The sequence below is a fragment of the Loxodonta africana genome, chromosome 3 (genome assembly GCF_030014295.1).
Source record: "Loxodonta africana isolate mLoxAfr1 chromosome 3, mLoxAfr1.hap2, whole genome shotgun sequence".
In the NCBI taxonomy this organism is placed as follows: domain Eukaryota; kingdom Metazoa; phylum Chordata; class Mammalia; order Proboscidea; family Elephantidae; genus Loxodonta; species Loxodonta africana.
This window is the reverse complement of record NC_087344.1, coordinates 77,517,786-77,532,088: the sequence shown is the minus strand read 5'-3', so window position 1 is coordinate 77,532,088 and position 14,303 is coordinate 77,517,786. Positions and strand designations below refer to the sequence as shown.

At 38.8% G+C, this 14,303-nt stretch overlaps 1 protein-coding gene across 10 annotated transcripts in view; it reads left to right on the top strand.

Annotated features, from left to right (window-relative positions):
- Positions 1-14,303, top strand: part of SCMH1 (Scm polycomb group protein homolog 1) — a 199,966-nt gene that overhangs the window by 154,968 nt on the left and 30,695 nt on the right. For all 10 annotated transcript variants that reach the window (XM_064281805.1, XM_064281804.1, XM_064281803.1 and 7 more), the window contains one exon: positions 10,942-11,174. In XM_064281805.1, coding sequence (XP_064137875.1) covers positions 10,942-11,174 — 233 coding nt within the window. The remainder of the gene's footprint in view (positions 1-10,941; positions 11,175-14,303) is intronic.

Sequence of the window (14,303 nt, the reverse complement as noted above, 5' to 3'; positions counted from 1 at the left end):
CCAAGGAGGTGGAATACCTTTACACTGAAACCTATAAAACACTGCTGAGAGAAATTAAAGGAGATCTAGCTAAATGGCAAAACATCTTGTGTTCATGAACTGGAAGACCTAATATTGTTAAGATGTCGATTCTACCCAAAGTGATCTACACATACAACGCAGTTCCTGTTACAGTTCCCTTTTTATGCAGGAATGGAAAAGCCAATCCTCAAATTCATGTGAAATTGCAAGGGGCCCCAAATAGAAAAAATAATGTTGAAAGAAAGAACAAAGTAGCAGGACTCACACTTCCCAATTTCAAAATGTATTACAAAGCTGCAATAATCAAACCAGTGCGGTACTGATACTAGGATAGACGTATCGATCAGTGGACTAGAATTGAGAATCCAGAAATAAACCCATACATCTTTGGCCAATTGATTTTTAATAATAGTGCCAAATCCATTCAATAGGGAAAGAATAGTCTTTTCAACAAATGGTGCAGGAACAACTGCATATCATGCAAAAGAATGAAACATGCAAAAACAAATTGCAAAAAAAAAAATTGGACAATATGCAAAAGAATGAAATTAGACATAACTCATATCGTATATGAAAATTAACTCAAAGTGGATTAGTGGCCTAAATATAAGAGCTAAAACCAGAAAACTCTTAAAAGAAAACATAGGGGTAAATCTCAGGACCTTCTTTTAGAATTCTTAGATATTACACCCAGAGCATCAGCAACAGGAGAAAAAAATAGGTAAACTAGACTTCATCAAAATTTAAAACTTGTGAATCAAGGAAAATTATCAAGAGAGTGAAAAGACAGTCTACTGAATGAGAGAAAATATTTGGAAACCATATATCAAATAAGGGTTTAATATCCAGAATATATGAAGAACTCTTAAAATTCAACAACAAAAAGACTGACCACCCAGTTAAAAAATGAGCAAAGGACTTAAATAGACATTGCTCTAAAGAAAGTGAACAAATGACCAGTAAGCACATGAAAATATGCTCAACATCACTTGTAATTGGGGAAATGTAAACCAAAACTACAATGAGATATCACTTCATACCCCTGGAATGGATATTATTAAAAAAAAGAAAATAACAAGTGTTGTTGAGAAATTGGAACCTCTTACACTGCTAGTGGAAATATAAAATGGTTCCACCTCTATGTAAAGAAGTTTGGCAGTTCCTCAAAAAGTTAAACATAGAATTACCATATGACCCACAATTCCACTCTTAGATATATACCCAAAAGAATTAAAAGCAGTAAATCAAGCAGATAGTTGTACACCAGTGTTCACTGCAGAATTATTCACAATAGCCAAAAGGTGGAAGCAACCCAAGTGCCCGTCAACAGATGAATGGATAAACAAAATGTGGTGTGTTCGAAACCAGACGGAAACAAACGGCGTACTTTTGGAAACCCTGGTGGCATAGTGGTTAAGTGCTACGGCTGCTAACCAAAAGGTCAGCAGTTCAAATCCGCCAGGTGCTCCTTGGAAACTCTATGGGGCAGTTCTGCTCTGTCCTAGGGTCGCTATGAGTCAGGATCGACTCGACGGCAGTGGGTTTTTTGGGTGTGTGTGTATATATATATATATATATGTATATACACACACACACGCATACATACAATGGAGTGTTACTCAGCCATAAAAAGAAAGAAAGTCCTGATACATGCCACCACATGGATTAACCTTGAAAATATTACACTGTGTAAAATAAGACAGACACAAAAGAACAAATATTACTACAATCCCGCTTATATGAAGTATCTGGAATAGACAAGTCCCTCAAGACAAAAGAAGATTAGTAATGGATCAAGGACCTAAATGTTAAAGCTAAAACATAAAGTTCCTGCAAGATTAGTAGTTTCTAGAGGCTGCAGGGAGGGGAGAATAGGGAGTTATTTAAAAAAAAAAAAAAAACTAAAAAATAAGAAAACCAATATAACCCAATTTAAAAATGGGCAAAAGATTTAAACAGACACTTTACCAAAGAAGATACGTATATGGAAAATAAGCATATGAAAAGATGTTTCAGCATCATTACTCATTACAGAAATTCAGATTAAAGCCACAATGGGATATCACTTCACACCTATTGGAATGCCTAGAATTTAAAAGTTTGACCACAGAAAAGATTGGGAAGGATGTGGAACAACTGGAATTCTCATACACTGCTGGACCACAAGTTGCATTTAATTGCCCTGATTCTTTAGTCACCTTTATTAATCCTTTTTTTTTTTTTGCCAATGTGGGCCAGTTGTTTTGTAGAATGACCCTCAATTTTGGTTTGTTTGATTGTTACCTCATGATTAGATTCAGGTTATGTATTTTTGGCAGGAATAGTCTAGAAGTGACATTATTATCAAAGCATCATATTTGAAGGTATATGTCTACTATTTGTCCCATTACTAAAGATAGTTACTTTCATTACCTGGTTTAGATGGTGTCTGTAAGTTTCTTCACGGTCAAGTTACTACTGTTTCTTTTGTAATTAATTATCATGTGGAGAGATACTCTAAAACTACAAATATCCTGTTTCTCACCAAATTCTCACCCAGTAGTTTTAGCATTCATCTATGACTCTTGCCTGAATTATTATTGCCAAATAGTTATTTCATAATTCCATCATTTTCTCTACATTTATTACTTGGTATTCTACTTTAAGCAGGAGCTTTCCTTTCTCCCCTGTTTATTCACTCATTTATTTATTTAGTTACATCAGTATGGATTCTTATTTTATTCAGTGAGTTATAATTTGTTACTGTCATTATTTATTTTGATGTTCAAATTGTCCCAGATCTGGCCAGTGGGAGCCCCTTGAAGCTGGCTCCTGTGTCCTTTTGACGTGCTCCCATCATTCTTTGAGAACCGCTTTACTTCCTGACCGTTATGGATTGAATTGTGTCCCCCAAAAATATATTGTAAATGCTAACTGCTGTACTTATGGTATAATCCCACTGGGGAATGGGTTTTCCTTGTTATGTCAATGAGACAGGATTAATGTAGGGTGTGTCTTAAATCAATCTCCAACCAAATGCAGAAATTATAGAACAATATCATTAATAACACACGCAAGCAAAATTTTGCTGAAGATCATTCAAAAGCAGTTGCAGCAGTATATTGACAGGGAACTGCCAGAAATCCAGGCCAGATTCAGAAGAAGATATGGAACCAGGGATATCATTACTGATGTCAGAGGGATCCTGGCTGAAAGCAGAGGATGCCAGAAGGATGTTTACCTGTGTTTTATTGACTATGCAAAGGCATTCCACTCTGTGGATCATAACAAATTATGCATAACATTACGAAGAATGGTATTCCGGAACACTTGATTGTGCTCATAAGGAACCTGTACATAGATCAAGAAGCAGTTGTTCAGACAGAACAAGGGGCTACTGAGTGGTTTAAAGTCAGGAAAGGTGTGCATCAGGGTTGTATCCTTTCACTATACCTATTCAATCTGTATGCTGAGCAAATAATCCAAGAAGCTGGACTATATGAAGAAGAATGGGGCATCAGGATTGGAGGAAGACTCATTAACAGCCTATATTATGCAGATGACACAACCTTGCTTGCTGAAAGTGAAGAGGACTTGAAGCACTTACTGATGAAGATCAAAGACCACAGCCTTCAGTATGGATTACACCTCAACATAAAGAAAACAAAAATCCTTACAACTGGACCAATAAGCAACTTCATGATAAACAGAGAAAAGACTGAAGTTGTCAAGCATTTTATTTTACTTGGATCCACAATCAACAGCCATGGAAACAGCAGTCAAGAAATCAAAGGATGCATTGCATTGGGCAAATCTGCTGCAAAGGACCTCTTTAAAGTGTTGAAAAGCAAAGATGTCACCTTGAAGACTAAGGTGCACCTGAGCCAAGCCGTGGTATTTTCAGACGCATCATATGCATGTGAAAGCTGGACAATGAATAAGGAAGACTGAAGAAGAATTGATGCTTTTGAATTGTGTGTGTTGGCAAAGGATATTGAATATACCATGGACTGCCAAAAGAATGAACAAATCTGTCTTGGAAGAAGTACAACCAGAAAGCTCCTTAGAAGCAAGGATGGTGAGGCTGCATCTTACATACTTTGGACATGTTGTCAGGAGGGATCAGTCCCTGGAGAAGGACATCATGCTTGGTAAAGTACAGGGTCAGCAGAAAAGAGGAAGACCCTCAGTGAGGTGGATTGACACAGTGGCTGCAACAATGGGCTCAAGCATAACGATTGTAAGGATGGCACAGGACTGGGCAGTGTTTCATTCTGTTGTGCATAGGGTCGCTATGAGTCGGAACCAACTCTACGGCACCTAATAACAACAACAACGTGAAAATAGTTTTGACCTTACCATCTAAAAGATTTCAAGGACCTCAGGGGTTCCCAGACCACACTTTGACAATTGCTAACTGTATAACATTTTTTAAATCCATTTTACCAATAACGGACACTTGGGCCATTTCAAGTTTTCAATTACAAATAGCACTGCTATAAGCATTCTGTATGTGCAAGAATTTCTCTGGGATTTATGGCTAAAATGGGAATCACTCGGATCATAGGGTTTGTACCTCTAGGTTTATTCGGTAATGCCTCCACTGCCCACCCCTGTGGGATCTTTCTGGGCTCAACTAGACATTCAGGCTTAAAAGACCTCTATAGGCCACATTTGGCATCAAATATTACCTGATATACAGCTTTGAAATTTTGCCAACTGTTATAATAATATCCTTTACACATTTTTTTTTAAATTCAAGCTCTAATACAGGATCATACATTGTATTAGTTGTCATGTCACTTTAGTCTTGTGAATCTGGAATAGTTTATCTTTCTCTGTTTTTCTTATCGACATTTTTGAAGAGTATTGGGCTAGTTGTTTTGTTGAATGGTTATTGATTTTTGGCGGAGATACTGCATAAGTGATATAGTATCCTCAGTATATCACATCAGGAGACACATGATGTCAGTTTGTCCCTTATTTGATGATGTTAACTTTGATCTCTCGCTTTCTTAAAACACTTTCTCCACCTGGCTTCTAGGGCACCACGCTCTTCTTATTTTCTTCTGAACTCATGACACTCTTTAGTCTCTTTTACTAGAGCCTCCTCCACTCTCCAACTTCTAAATATTAGAATGCCTCAGGCATAATATTTTTCTCCTTTCTTGCCTGTGCACTTAGGCCCTACCTAGGAGAGCCCATCTAGCCTCATGGCTTTACTTACTAGTTATATACTGATGATTTCCAAATTTATATCTTCAGTCCTACCCTCTCCCTTAAATTTGAGATTCATACATACAACTGACTGATTAACGTCTCCATTTTTATATGTAAAAGGCATCTCATAAAAAACATGTTTTAAAACTGAACTCTTAATTTCCTTTTGCAGGATTTTCCATCCCAATAAATGTTATTGTTCTCCCAGTTGCTCAAGCCAATAATGTTGGATCATCTTTGTCTCTTCTCTTTCATACCCCATTGAATATAATTTTATGTTTTCTGTTTGCTAATTTTTTGTTCACTGACCTCCAATCATGTTAGCACTTTCTTCAGCATGTATTCTGCATGTAAACTTCTCATCTTCTCCACTATTCTGTGATTCCAATTCACCATTATCTTTGCCTTTTTTGTTTGTTTGTTTTATACATTTTATACATTTCAAGCACCTAGACTAGCCCATCTGATACCAATATAGCCATACCAGCTCTCCTTTGGTTAATGTTTACAGGGCATATATTTTCCATTCTTCCATCTTGTGTCTTTATATTCCAGGTATGCTTAAATTTTAAGACTCTCTTTTCAACAAAATATAATTGGGTTTTGTGTTGTTGGTTTTTATTTTTTGGTCCAGTATTAATTTTTTCCTATTAATTGATTTACTTAATCCACTTATGTTTGATGTAATTATTTATTTAGGTTTAAATCTTCCATTTTGTATTTCGGTTTTTTTTTTTTCCTATTTGGCTGAGTTGTTCCTTATTTCTTTGTTGTTACTTCTTACCTTCTCCTTGGTTAATGAAGTATGTTTTATTATTCCATTTTAATCTTCTTCTTAGTATAATTCTTTAATTGGCTACCGTATGCAAATATGCATCCATGATTTATCAAACTCTACTTTAAATAAGCACTTCAGCCATTTCTCAAATAATGCAAAATCCTTATCTATTCATGCAACCCCCTACTTCCATCTAGTGAAATGTGTTTACTGTTACTGTATATTCCACTCCTCATTCCTTCTTGCAGCACCATGCCTCCATCTGGGATCATTTTCCTTCAGTCCAAAGAACTTCCTTTTTATATCCTGTAGTTTAGATCTGCTGACGACACATTCTATCAGCTTTGATTGTCTGAAAATATCATTATTTCATCTTTATTTTTGAAGGATGTTTTCACTGGGTATAAAACCCTATGTTGGCAGTTTAATTCTTCTTAGCACTTTTAATATGCCATTCTAGTACTTTGGCTTCCATAGTTTCTGTTGAAAAGTGAGCATCAGTCTTATTGTTGTTCCTATGTTATTGGTCAACTAGACCAGTAAGCAACATCACGATAAACAGAGAAAATGTTGAAGTTGTCAAGGATTTCATCTTACTTGGATCTGCAATCAATGCCCATGAAAGCAGCAGTCAAGAAATCAAACAATGCATTGCATTGGGCAAATCTACTGCAAAAGACCTCCGTAAAGTGCTAAAAAGCAAAGATGTCACTTTGAGAAACAATAGGTGACCCTGACCTAAGTTATGATATTTTCAATCACCTCATATGCGTGTGAAAGCTGGACAATGAAGAAGGAAGGCAAAGAAGAATCGATGCCTTTGAATTATGGTGTTGGCAAAGAATATTGACTATACCATGGACTGCCAGAAGAACGAACAAGCATGTCTTAGAAGAAGTATAGCCAGAGTGCTCCTTGGAAGCAAGGATGGCAAGACTACATCTCACGTACTTTGGACATGTTACCAAGAAGGACCAGTCCCTGGAGAGGGACATCATGCTTGGTAAGGTAGAGGGTCAGTGAAAAAGAGGAAGACCTTCAATGACATTTACTGACAGAGTGGCTGCAACAATGGGCTCAGACATAGCAATGATTGTGAGGATGGTACAGGACCAGGCAGTATTTTGTTCTGTCGTAGATAGGGTCATTATGAGTCAGAACTGACTCAACGGCATCTAACAACAATATAAGAGTAATGCTTCTTTTTTCTCTTTTAATATAGTGCTTTTAAGAATTTCCCCTTGTCTTTCTTCCCTCTCATTCATTTCAATTGTATTTTATCTTTTGTTTTCAGCGCTTTGACAATAATGTATCTTGGTGTGGTTTTCTTTGTATTTTTTGTGCTTTGGATTGCTGAGCTTCTTAAATCTGTGGGTTGATGTCTTTCATTAAAAAAAAAAAAATTTTTTTTTTTTTCATTAGTCTTGGGAAAATCTCAACCATTACCTCTGTCTTAGTCATCTAGTGCTGCTATAACAGAAATACCACAAGTGGATGACTTTAACAAAGAGAAATTTATTTTCTCACAGTAGTAGGCTAGAAGTCCAAATTCAGGGTGCCAGCTCCAGGGGAAAGCTTTCTCTCTCTGTCGGCTCTGGAGGAAGGTCCTTCTCATCAATCTTCCCCTGGACTAGGAGCTTCTCTGCGCAGGAACCCTGAGTCCAAAGGATGTGCTCCACTCCCAGCCCTGATGTTATGAGGTTCCCCTGTCTCTCTGCTTGCTTCTCTCTTTTATATCTCAAAAGAGATTGGCTTAAGACACTATCTAATCCTGTAGATCTCATCAATATAACTGCCGCTAATCCATAGCGATAGGATTTACAGCACATAGGAAAATCTCATCAAATGATAAAATAGTGGACAACCACACAGTACTGGGAATCACAACCTAACCAATTTGACACATATTTTGGGGGGACACAGTTCAATCCACGACAACCTCTTTAGGTAGCTCTTCTGCCTCATCTGTCTTCTCTCTCTGGGATTGCTGTTATTCATACTTCTGATCTCCTAACTGTGACTCACATGTCTCTACGCTCTAATTTTTTTTCCATTTTTGTTTTCTCACTGTGCTTCATTTTGTATGTTTTGTATTGATCTTTCTTCAAGATTATTTATCCTGACTTCTGCTGAATCTTGTCTGCCCTTAAACTTATCCAATGAGTACTTAATTTCTAATTATGTATTTTTTATTTCCAAGATGTCCATTTAATTTTTTTATAGATTCAAATTTTCTGTATTTGTCTTTTCTCACATTTTGTTCATCTTTTTTTTTCTATTGTATTTAACATATTAATAATGGCTATTTTAAAGTCTGTTTGTTCCATTATCTGGATCATATATGAATCTCCTTCTATTGCCTATATTTTCTCCTGATTACCAACTACATTGTTCTGCTCCTTTTTGTAGCTAATAATTTTTTATTATGTGCTGGACATTTTATAGAAATGAACTGTCAAGGCAGGCTTCACCTTATATCTTCCATCAGAAAGAATTCTTTATTTCTACTATAAGGTTAATAGGTTAAGGGCCTGATCACCTCAAACTAATCATGGGTTGAGCTAGACCAGAGTTGGATTGTACCTCTGGTTTACCCCTTTTTTGGACCTGGGCCCTCTTTTGCTTAGATTGAGAAACGAACAAGTCTGTGTCTCCTCAGCCCTGAAAAACTATAAGAAATTATTCTATCCCTGAAAGTTTTGGGGCTTAGTTCTTTCACATTTCATTCCCTACAGTTTCAAAATATGGCCTATATCTTAAAGAGAAGATTAGCTTATGTGTTTGAGGTAGGCTCCTCCTTCTACTGGGATCTTATCTCCTAAAACTGCAAGATTATGGGAGATTTCATTCTGTCTTTTAGAAGTTCTTAGCCTAGGTTTGCAGCTTCTGTACACAGGCCCAGAGCTCAGCAAATAGCCCATGGGAAGAATTGACCACACATGTGGGGTTCCTCAAGTTTCCAGTCCGTCACAGAAGCCTCTGTTGTTTCTGTTTGCCCCAGTAAAGCTTCGCTGCATGGGCCAAGCCTGATCTTCAGTTTATACCCAAAATTAGGAAATGCTGTCAGGAAAGAAAATAATTTCAGCTGCCTTAGAAGGGCTACCCCACGTCTGCATTTTCAGTTCATCTTACCCCCATGATTTCTACAGCTCTACCATGTCTTTTACCACCATGTCTTTTAAGATAATATACTTAGTTTTTCTGTTGTTGCATCAGCAACTTTTCACTGCCACAATCTATTACATCCAACCTGGAAGCATCAGTGTTCCTCATTATCTTCTACCTAACCACTAAACCAAAACCAAACCCACTGCCATCAAGTCGATTCCAACTCATAGCGACGCTATAGGACAGAGTAGAACTGCCCCATAGAGTTTCCAAGGAGCGCCTGGCGGATTTGAACTGCCCAGCCTCTTGGTTAGCAGCCATGGCACTTAACCACTACGCCACCAGGGTTTCCACCTAACCACTGCAATAGTTTATTAACTAATCCCCATAATTCTACTCTTATTACCCTCCCATCCAGTCACTCCCCTGCTCAAAGCCTTCCAGTGACTTCCTTTCATACTTAGAATAAGTTCAAATTCATTTTCACAGTCTATGAGGTCTTACTCCCACTCCCTCTCCAGCCGAATTTTCCTCCACTCTCCCCTTTGCTCACTCAATTCCAGTCATACTGTCTTACAATCTTTGCACTTGTTATACCGTCCACTTAGAAGGCTTTTCTCTCAGATCTTCATAAGGCTTGTGCCTTTACCTCATTTGGGGGCTCTGCAAATGTCTTCTCCTTAGAGAGAACTTTCCTTATCGCTCTTACTCTCTCTCCTTACTTTGCTTTAGTTTCAATTATAGCACTCACCATTATATGACTTATATTACATATTTGTTTATTTTCTGCACCCCCCCCACCCCCGCCCAGAAGGTAAGCTCCATGAGAGTGGAAACTGTCTGTTTTGTTTACTGTTCCATTCCCAGGGCTTAGAACAGTGCTCAGTAACTATTTATGGAAAGAATTAGCTAGTCCTTACCTCAAATAATACTCAATTTAAGGACGAGACAAATGATTGAAATGTGCTGTAGCAGAGTTGTCTGCATAGTGCTTTGGAGATAGGGGTACTGACTTGGTTGGGTGATGGTCAGAGAAGGCCTCAATAAAGAGGTATCCCTTGAGCTAAGTGTTGAAAATGAGTATCAATATGTCTGATTAAGAATAATAGAGAGCTTAGCATATGTGAAGGAATCATGTTCAGAAAACAGTAGGGCTAGAATGTAGGGGTAGTTGACAGTGAATGACATAACTAGAGAGCAAGGCAGGGGCAAAGTCACAAAAGTCCTTGAATATCAGCATAAAGAATTTGGACTTTACCCTAAAGTTAATAGGGAGCGAAGATTTTTAAGGTAAAGAGAGATGCTGTCAGTTTTATATTTGCCTGTGTTGTACTACTCTTCACTGCAGTAATGACACTGAAACCTCAAGTAGGTCGATGCAGAAAATCCCCGGCTTGGTTATCAGAGCCCAGTTTCAAAACTTTAGTCTTTATCTCAACTGGCTGTAACCTAGCGAAGGCATCACTTCCTCTTCTGAGCCTCCGATTTTCATTCTAGCAGCAGAGGATTCTAAGAGACATTCCAGCTCCGAGGCAGCCTGTGGTTTTGTTTATGTGCTTCAACTTGATTTAGGTCATAATCGTCTCTAAGATGACTTGGGAAGAAAAAAAATTAGTGCTTTTTTTTTTTTCCCTCCTCTGCCAGAAATAATTAAAAATCTTTAATTCTAGCCAATATTATTTCAATTCTCTTCTGATATTGATCAGACATTTGGGTTAAATGTCAGAAAACTAGTTTCTACTACCTGATCGGAAGTGGCAAGTCCTTTTTTCTTCTGGCTGGGATGGGAATGCAGGTGGGAGGAGAGGGTAATAGAATGAGTCTTTTTCTTGCAGTCATGATTCCAAAGAATCCCTATCCTGCATCTGATGTGAACACTGAGAAGCCCAGCATCCACAGCAGCACCAAAACTATCTTGGAGCATCAACCAGGGCAGAAGGGGCGTAAACCAGGAAAGAAACGGGGCCGGACGCCCAAGACCCTAATTCCCCATCCCATCTCTACCCCATCTAAGTCAGCTGAACCTTTGAAATTCCCAAAGAAGAGGGGTCCCAAACCTGGCAGTAAGGTAGGTAAAAATGTGGGTTCCTACAGAAAGGGATAAGGGGTTATAAAAGGATAACTCATCCACATTCATCCATCTTGGAAAGGGACATGTCTGACCATATTCTCCACCTTGTGTATGCTTTTGAAACAAATCCCCTGGATTTTCATCCCTACTTACCTAGGACTTGATAATATTAGAGATAGGATGATGGGGATAAGAAACAAGTTTTAACTTTGAAAGTTACTGTATTTTTATGCAAATAACATGCACCTACATTTGTTTGCCAACCTTGCCCTTTCCTCAGGAGGTATTTTCATAAGCGCTGCTATGCCATTTTGTTTTACATGTTGCTGTAGAATGTTGCTGTAACATGTAAAAAAAAAAAAAATTGGCATAGCGGTGCTTATGAAAATACCTCGTGGAGGAAGGGCGAGGTTGGCAAACAAATGTAGAAGGCACACGTTATTTGCATAAAAATACAGTACTCACATTTGTGGGGATTCTCATCTAACTTCTTCAATAGATGGAAGGCCATGCTCCATTTTAACCTTCCCAGAGTAGAAGCCCGAGCATGTGAAGAGAGAGAGCAAATTGACTGTAAACGGATTTCTTTTCCTATCTCTACTCCCTCATTAAAATGTGTGTGTGTGTATGTGTGTGTGTTTATCAGGCTCTGTATTAAACACCATTACATACATAGCACACATTATCTTCACAAAACTCTAGGAGATAAGCAGTTTTAACCTTATCTTATAGCTAAGTAAACTGAGATTTAGGGATGTGAAATTACTTCCCTAAGATCACATAGCTAATAAATAGCAAAGGCTGTAGAAATTTATCCCTAGATCTTCTATTTCTGTGGTCATTACTGCCCTATCAAATATTCCCTCTCTCACATTTCCTGAGGGAGGTAACACTTACCTCTAACATAGCAAAAGATTGCTGAGTCAAGCTTCACTGAGCACTGTCACTGAAAGTACCAGTCTCCATTTCCTCTTAGTTACGGCAGTTCTTCAGGCCAGTTCTTCATTCATAGCTTCCCTAGGGAAACCACTGACATAGAGAGAAGATTCTTCAGCCGCCTCTCTGGGACCTCCTTTGGCATCACCTCCTCCACTTACTTCCTAACTGTCAGGGGATCCCTCTGAATCTCCCTCCTGAACTACCTGAGTTCCAGTGTGAAAATGATACCCACTTCTTCCTGAGCATTCCATTCCACAATCCCATAAATTCTTCCCTAGGTTGTTTGTTTGTTGTTTGCTTGTTTGGTTGGTTGGTTGTTTAGCAGCTCCAGCTGACTTTATTCCTTCTGAAATATAAGCTTCTCAAGGTTAAGAACCTAACCTTTCCTCTCTCTTTCTCTTACAGTGCCTTGCATCTCAATCTCTTGGGAGGTGTTCAGTAAATGTAAGATGGATGGATGAATGGATAGAGGGATGAGTGGATGGAAGATGGACGGACGGACAGATGGATGATTATAGTGATGATGTTACCAATCTCAGTTGTCTCTTATTTTTGGGCTTTGAATTCTTGATGTCACATCCTGATCTTCCTGTATAACAAACACATAATGTTCCTCCTGATCCATTACCACTGACTCCTAACTCAGGTCCTGGTTCGTTTTTGTCTCCGTTATTCTCCTCTCACTCTCATGTTGCGGAGGAAAGGGTGAAGGCCCTGAGGATGCTGAGTCCAGAGAAGCCATGCTCTAGATGATAGGAGGACATCTTGAGGATAGGCAGGATAAAGAGGGAGCTAACTTGTTCGTGGGGCTCCAAAGACAGAACCCGAACCAATAAGCAAAAATTCAAACATGCAGGTTTTATTGTACCATAAAAGGAACAGTTAAGACTATCCCATAATGGAAGTAGTGAGCCCATATCACTAGAGATATTTCATCAGGAACTGGATGAATATATGCAAGGGATGTTTCCAGGGAGAAGAAAATAGAGGGATTAGAGGGATAGTTGGATTAAATGGCTTTTTTTTTTTAATTGTGCTGTAGGTGAAAGTTTACAGCTCAAGTTAATTTCTCATACAAAAATTTATATACATTGTTATGTGATATTAGTTGCAATCCCTATAATGAGACAGCACGCTTCCCCTTTCCACTCCGGGTTTCTTGTGTTCATTCAACCAGTTCCTGTCCCTTCCTGCCTTCTAGTCCTGCCTTTGGGCAGGAGCCACCCATTTGGTTTCATGTATCTGCTTGAACTAAGAAGCACACTCTTCGTAAGTATTATTTTATATTTTATAGTCCAGTCTAATCTTTGTCTGAAGAGTGGGCTTCAAGAATGGTTTTCGTTCTGGGTTAACAGTGTCCAGGGGCCATGGCTTCAGGGGTTCCTCCAGTCTCAGAGCTTGAAGTCTGGCCTTTTTTACATGAATTTGAGTTCTGCTCCACACTTTTCTCCTGCTCCACCAGAGACTCTCTGTTGTCTTCCGTGTCAGGGCAGTCATTATGGTAGCCAGGCACCATCTAGTTCTTCCGGTCTCAGGCTGATGGAAACTCTGGTTTATGTGGCCCTTTTGTCTCTTGTGTCTTTGGTGTTCTTCATTCTCCTTTGCTGCAAGCGGATTGGGACCAATTGATGAACCTTAAATGGCTGCTTGCAAGCTTTCAAGACGCCAGACGCCACTAACCAAAGTGGGATGCAGAACAGTTTCTTAATAAACTTTGTTAAGCCAGTTGACCTAGATGCCCCCGGAAACCATGGTCCCTAGACCCCAGCCCCAGCTACACTGTCCCTCAAGGCGTTTGGTTGTGTTCAGGAAGCTTTTTAGCTTTTGCTTTAGTCCAGTTAAATGGCTTTTAAGGTCCTTCAAAACCCGAGAATTAAGATTCTGTGATTGCCTCTGCTCTGCTCCCTCAGGCAGTCCCAAACATTGGAGCCAAAGTCCCCTTTCTTTCCAACCCTCTTGATAACAATAATTTTCATCTTACCGCGTATTTTAGGTCATGGCATATGACTCCCTAATTCCCCTCCCTGTACCTTCCTATTGCTTTCCCCTACAAGTGTATGTGACTTCCACTTCACCCATGAGCTTTATATTCCTTTCAAAAGAGAAGTGGTCTTATGACTAGAGATTAGGCTTTGAAGCCAGAAACACTTAAGTTTGGAAACCCTGGTGGCGTAGTGGTTAAGTGCT